Below are 6,232 nucleotides of genomic sequence, written 5' to 3'. Positions count from 1 at the left end.
ATGAAGTATGAGAATAACTAAGATGGCGTAGCATTTCATGCAACTAAGAGAGATACGGGTTTTTGCAAATGTGAAGACCGTTTGTAGTTCAAAATTTCTTTAATTAATGCTAAAATTGCTTTTAGAATTATAATTGTGAATAAATTAAACTATTTAAACACGTATGGTGCATTATACAATCCTGTAATATGGAAAAATCCTTAGTTTTCCCGCGCGTATTTTGATGTTTATTGAACTGTTCTACGGATATTTTTTTTGGCATCGTTTATGTCATATTTTGTATTTATAGCGATAATACGTATCGCAAAAAGATATGTAAGTATGGTGGCTACGTTGAATGTGTCAGAGTATTTCTGTTACAGCATTTAGATTTCTTTTTTTTTACAATACGTTCTGGTACATCTTTTTTTTGACACAACTTTCATTATTTGAGACTTATGTTTTCTATTCGTTGTTATCATTATTGCAGTGTTAGACAACATATAATTGTATAAGCTTCAATAAATCTTATCCCATATTCTGTGGAAATGGGTCTGCCTTGCGATTGGCAAATCAATAAACAAAAAATCTCAGAACGTGGTCAATATCTGTTGGAAACAGGACAATGGTCTGATTGCAAATTTATAGTTGGCCAAGAACCACATCAACAAACATTAAAGGGTCATAAATTGTTTCTGGCTATGTCCAGTCCTGTCTTTGAAGCTATGTTTTTTGGGGGGATGGCAGAAAAGAATGATCCAATTGCTATTCGAGATGTTCAACCTGAAGCTTTTAAAGCTCTTTTAGAATATATATATACAGACCGTGTTGATTTAGGTTCTTTTGAATTAGCTTGTGAATTATGTTATTGTGCCAAAAAGTACATGCTTCCTTCATTGGTAGAAGAATGTACAAAATATTTGTGGTCTGATTTATCTCCAAAAAAGGCTTGCAGAGCGTATGAATTTGCTAAATTGTTCGAAGAACCTGTGCTGATGGAGAAATGTCTCTTAATTATTTGCTCAAAAACAAATGAAGTTTTGAAAGAATCTAGCTGGGAAGAAGTTGAATTAGCAACATTATTAACAGTGTTAGATCAAGATGATTTGCAAATAAATTCTGAGATTGAATTGTTCACTGCTCTAGAGCAGTGGGCCAAAGCTGAATGTGCAAGAAAATCTCTTGATCCAAGTGATGGGAAGTTTTTAAAATCTGTAATTGGAAATGCTTTATCAAAAATTAGATTTTTGAATTTAAGCCCCCAAGAATTTGCAGAAGGCCCAGGAATGTCTCCATTACTTACTCAACAAGAAGCTTTTGCTATTCTTATGAATATATTATGTACTGGAAATAAAGCACCTATGCCTGAAGGATTTTCTACTAATGCTCATAGTAGAGCCAAACCAGTGAAAGTTCAAAATTCAAATATAGATTTGTTTGTAAGTTGTTAAAATATTGTATAAGTTTTGCATTTTCCTTAACTGTTTTATGAAATTTTTTTCATTTTTTAGAAGTATAGACGAATTTCTACTCCACACTCTAGCGGTTCATACATACCAGTCTATTGGTCTTCATCTGAATCTAGTAGTACACCTTACACCTTACAAAGTAAACCTCCAACAGTAATTGAAAGTGGAATAAGAAAAGATGCTTTAAATTTATCTGTAAACAATTCATCTCCAGTTGTAATCGAAGGGGGCATTCGGGAGGGACCTAAATATTATTGTTTAAGATCATTGCTTCAGCAAACTGATTGTCTTAATACAAATGTATTAGACTGTTCTGTAACTTTTAGCGTAGATAAGAATATTTGTGTGTTAGGTGTCCAAGTACCTACACAAATTGCTAGTGTAGTAAGTTAAACATATATTATCAAACATAATTAAATTTTACTTCTTATTAATTGTTGTGTTATTTTTATTACAGACTAATAATATGAATCATATTCTTGATACGTCATACACGGAAATTTTATATGCTCATCTTCTTGACTCTGATGATACTCGATTAACTTATACGCACTTTACAACAAAAGTAAATATTAATACTCTGGTAGAAATTACATTTAATCGACCTGTTTATATTCAAAAGAATAAGGTACATATTTTGATAATTCTTTTAAATTAAAGGATACAAATAACCGAATGGTTATTAAAATTATTTGTACTTTTTTTTTTGTTCAATATAGGTTTATAGAGTTGGAGTAGTTTTTAATAAAGTTGGTTGGTATCCAATGGGAGTCTGTACTCAAAGTATGGCCTGTGATTCTGTATTTTTCTCGTTTGGAGTTGGAAATAGCGCAGATAGTGTACGAGACGGTCTTATCCGATCTATAGTTTTTACATACCACTGTTTGGGTACATAATAATAACAATAAAATTGGCTAAAAAGAAAAAGAATTAAAAATATGTAATAAAGCAGCAGTTTTTGTATTCTGCTGTATGTTTCATTTTTAGTTCATTATGTTATTTGTCAAACTTTGTCGGTGCTATCATCCTCATTATAACATTTTTAAACCAAAAATTGTAAATTGTAAAAAAGTGCTCATTCGTTTTGATTATAATAAAAGTTAAATTTATACAAAACAAGTTTTTTAGCCTATGTAAAAATATTAACATTTATTATGCAAACAAAAACTGAACTTTTATCACTTAAATATTTGTATCAAAACTTGTATACTAATTTTGTTTCTTCCTCTATTACTTTCATTATAAATTATTCATTTCCGTTCTCTTAAAGAAGAACAAAAACTATTTTTTTTATGCATACGGATTATAGTTTCAAGTCATAAAAAATATTTTAATATACATACATATATATATATATATATTTTGTTTTAAAAATATAAATTTTTAATACATGTAAATTTATGTTATAAATTAATATATGTATAACTATGATGATAACAAGTTTTATGCTTAGTTTTGTTCGTTAGATGTATAAATGCATATAATAAAAACCTTCATAAAATGTAATCAGTCTATGTAGTTGCATATTTTATATAGCATAAAAAAATAATAAATCTATATTAATTATACTTGTACCTCACTCATATAAACAATAAGTTTATACTATCTATTAACATTTGTGCATTATAATATCAACTCGTATGCGCACAATTAACACGTAAAATAAATTTTACTATAAGTAGATAATGTTGTATGATTATTTCTGAGTATTTAATTTTTTCTTATGTTTTATGTATAATAAAGTCCCATGTATCTCTCCACCTTAACTTTAAAACTTCCTTGGCGCTTAAATGTGTTGTTCCATAACTGAATACTGTAAATTTTTTAAACACATAAATAACGAAAAGTAGCCATATAAGGGTACCACATTTTAATATGTACATTAAACAATTATTTTGACATCGAGTTCTGAAAATTGCAAAAAATTAAATTAATTTTTATCCACTTATTTTACAAAAGAAGTGATATATAAGGTGTCTCATGCAACTGGGATAAGTTGCGTATCTAAAATGGTTTGACTCAACACTGTTTAATTTTGTTCTATACAAATTTTCCCGTTTTTAACCGTTATAAAAATAAACTTAACCCAGTCGCGTGGGACACCCTCCACAATTATTTTGCAACATACCCAATTAAGTAGTATAAGTGTTCTATTGTTGCTGCTGTAAGCAGTATTTTAAAAATAAATGCTGGTAAATAATGATGAAGAAAGAGGGTTCTTTCAACAAACATGAAAGGTAAAAAATGTAATAAGTACCCAGCTAAAAAGATACTTCCTACATTAGAAAATTTATTCCACTCTTCTTGTGCAATATCAAAACACATTCGTCTTCGTCTTAACATATAAAAAATTAATAGAAGTGAATATATAATTACACAGCCTGTTCCAGAATACCAAATTGCTATGTTTCCTAAAAGATGTACTTGAGCCTGTTATAAAAGAAATATATTAGTACAAATGAACATCAAGAAATTAAATAATTTGAATAAATATGTGTAAACCTATATTTACATTACTGTCGTTTGAAACCCAATATGCAATTCCTCTAGACATCAAAGGCCAATCTAAAGGATCACTAGAATACATATGACTGTTTTGTCCTTCCTGACCACTAAAAAACATTTTTATCTGCAATTCTACAAATTTCTCCCAAAAACTTAAAGTGGTAGCTTGTAATGGAATCATTTCAGCATTGATTAATTCTCTTTCTCTCTGTTTTTGATCTTCGCTTTTAGTATATCTATGTTCTTCAACATTCCATATAGAATCTGTCTGATCCACGAATCTATCCGCTACCACTTCGTGTTGATTAAAACCCCAATCAGGTAATTGTCTTCCACTAAATTTTAGCGCATAATCCGTATTTACGTGTATTAAACGTATCTGACTTTGAATCGCATGCCAGACATCTCCAGCGCTATCTTTGTTAGTAATTTCTACCCTCCAAAGATTTTGAGCAGACATAGATACATTATAATCAATGTAACAAGACACTTCTTGACTTTGAGGTGTCATCGGAGCGGCAACATCGTGTGAATTCAATGCCCGACTTGTAATTCCATGTACTAATTGTATTACATCTCCATGTTTTATTGACTCACTAGGTTTTGTAACAACTAAATCATTTCTTTCTGGCCTCTTTACAATCCACCAATTATTTACATCTTTAAAAGAATAGCATGTAACTTGTTGCTGATGAGAACTACCTCTACCATCCGGATATCTTAATGGATACATATGATTGTGACTGTGAAGCCAACAAGCTCTTCCATATGTGTGTCTTAAAGTAATTTGTGACCCATGTGTAACTTCTAAAGGTTGACCCTTTGTAATACTAGCAAGACCACCATCCAGACTTGCTTGAAAGGCACTTGTCATTACAGAATCATGTGGTCCAGCTTTAGAGAGTATTGTTAAATGTATATAAAATACAGTCAAATAAACACTACAAATAACACCAAATATTACAACAAATCTTATTACAAGATAGATACATAATACTGTGGTAGATAAAGTTTTTCTTGGTATTAGATTCCAATAATCATAAGCAATTAAAGACAGGGCAAGAATCAGCGAATATAATCCAACATATTTTACACTGAAAATAAAAATTTGTTATATTTACAATATAATATAGACTTAGCAAAAAAAAGATATGTCCTAAAGTGTACCATAATGCACATGTTAAGCTGGCAATACCCAAAATTAGCCATATCCACCATGAAAAAATTGTTGGTTGATCCATTACTTTTCTAAATTTCATGATACATATTAATCCAAATAATGAAAATTGCATTAGAATACTTTCCATTAAGATAAATCTAGATTGAGTTAAGAGAGCATTGTCTGAAACATTAATAAAAATATATCAGATTTAAACAATATATATATGTATATGTATACTGCTAAAATTTTTTAATTGTTTCGAATTACAATACAACAAATTACCAAATAATATTAAAATTCCTGCTAATGCAGCAGTCCATTGCTTCAAACCTAATTCTAAAAGTAAGTGATAGGCCGTCGGAAGTAGAAGACTACCGCATAACGCCGGCACTAATCTTAATGCAAACAAAGGAACAATATCAGTATAAGGACTTCCAATTCTATCAAATTTAAATTGTCCATCGAAACCAGCTAAATACGCTGCTACGGAAATAACTTGCTTTCCTAATGGAGGATGCGAGTCGAAAAAAAACGTTCTTTTCATATAAAGTCCAACATATTTTCCATAATGTAACTCATCAAATCTGTGCCAAATAATATTTATAATTAATCATTTATTTTAAATATAAACATAGAAAATAACTTACACTATACTTCGAGGTTCTTCTAAACGATAAAGCCGGGTAATAATTCCGGTTACTAATAAAATAACTGAAATTAAATCAATTTCAAGACTTATTTTAATTCGGGTTCGTGGCACTGTGTTTGCTGGTTTTTCAACTGTATTAAATTTTTCATTTAAACGTGGAACAATTTCTCCATCCTTCTGCTAGATAAACAATTAACATAATAACTATATGAAAACAAATTTTAAATAAGACGAAAATAGATATATAAATTAATTTTTCACCTGATCCTGTTGAATGCTTTCGATACAATTGGCAGAAATATGTTCGTAATCAAACTTGGCGCTTTGTATTTGCGATTGCTTATCTTGAATCCTTCGCCTGCGACGAACTTCCATTGTATAAGTTCACTGTTACGTTATTGTAATGTTATTGTAACGCTTATACTATATTTTATTATTTTTATTAGTATTTCTTCGAAAAAGTCAAGA

At 29.7% G+C, this 6,232-nt stretch overlaps 2 protein-coding genes across 3 annotated transcripts; one reads left to right on the top strand and one right to left on the bottom strand.

The window, feature by feature from the left end:
- The first annotated feature begins 33 nt into the window (after positions 1 to 33).
- On the top strand, positions 34 to 2,485 carry LOC117601065 (BTB/POZ domain-containing protein 1). The gene is made up of 5 exons (XM_034317332.2): positions 34 to 315; positions 470 to 1,418; positions 1,491 to 1,832; positions 1,906 to 2,076; positions 2,168 to 2,485. Exons 2-5 carry the CDS (start codon positions 528 to 530, stop codon positions 2,342 to 2,344), a joined length of 1,581 nt encoding a protein of 526 aa, XP_034173223.1. The 5' UTR covers positions 34 to 315; positions 470 to 527; the 3' UTR covers positions 2,345 to 2,485.
- A 417-nt stretch (positions 2,486 to 2,902) lies between these two features.
- rt (Protein O-mannosyltransferase rt) lies at positions 2,903 to 6,145 on the bottom strand. Of its 2 annotated transcripts, none has more exons than XM_034317324.2 (7): positions 6,026 to 6,145; positions 5,763 to 5,944; positions 5,398 to 5,699; positions 5,121 to 5,295; positions 3,961 to 5,047; positions 3,577 to 3,878; positions 2,903 to 3,356 (listed from the first exon to the last, which is right to left on the bottom strand). In XM_034317324.2, exons 1-7 carry the CDS (start codon positions 6,137 to 6,139, stop codon positions 3,170 to 3,172), a joined length of 2,349 nt encoding a protein of 782 aa, XP_034173215.1. In that variant the 5' UTR covers positions 6,140 to 6,145; the 3' UTR covers positions 2,903 to 3,169. The 2 variants fall into 2 exon arrangements, with proteins under 2 accessions (XP_034173215.1, XP_034173216.1); XM_034317325.2 differs by having other exon boundaries at positions 5,763 to 5,941.
- Between the last annotated feature and the right edge of the window lie 87 nt (positions 6,146 to 6,232).

This window comes from Osmia lignaria, chromosome 16 (genome assembly GCF_051020975.1).
Source record: "Osmia lignaria lignaria isolate PbOS001 chromosome 16, iyOsmLign1, whole genome shotgun sequence".
Classification (NCBI taxonomy): domain Eukaryota; kingdom Metazoa; phylum Arthropoda; class Insecta; order Hymenoptera; family Megachilidae; genus Osmia; species Osmia lignaria.
Note: the sequence above shows the minus strand (reverse complement) of the source record. Positions and strands in the feature narration are given on the sequence as shown.

What these genes read in the sequence shown, in the direction of transcription:
- LOC117601065 (XM_034317332.2), top strand. Translation starts at nt 528, where the DNA reads ATGGGTCTGCCTTGCGATTGGCAAATCAATAAACAAAAAATCTCAGAA. An exon ending in CTACACAAATTGCTAGTGTA is followed by an intron (nt 1,833 to 1,905) that starts GTAAGTTAAACA and finishes TTTTTATTACAG; the next exon opens with ACTAATAATATGAATCATAT. An exon ending in TTTATATTCAAAAGAATAAG is followed by an intron (nt 2,077 to 2,167) that starts GTACATATTTTG and finishes TGTTCAATATAG; the next exon opens with GTTTATAGAGTTGGAGTAGT.
- rt (XM_034317324.2), bottom strand. Translation starts at nt 6,139, where the DNA reads ATGGAAGTTCGTCGCAGGCGAAGGATTCAAGATAAGCAATCGCAAATA. An exon ending in GAAGAACCTCGAAGTATAGT is followed by an intron (nt 5,700 to 5,762) that starts GTAAGTTATTTT and finishes TATTTGGCACAG; the next exon opens with ATTTGATGAGTTACATTATG. An exon ending in AGGAATTTTAATATTATTTG is followed by an intron (nt 5,296 to 5,397) that starts GTAATTTGTTGT and finishes TTAATGTTTCAG; the next exon opens with ACAATGCTCTCTTAACTCAA.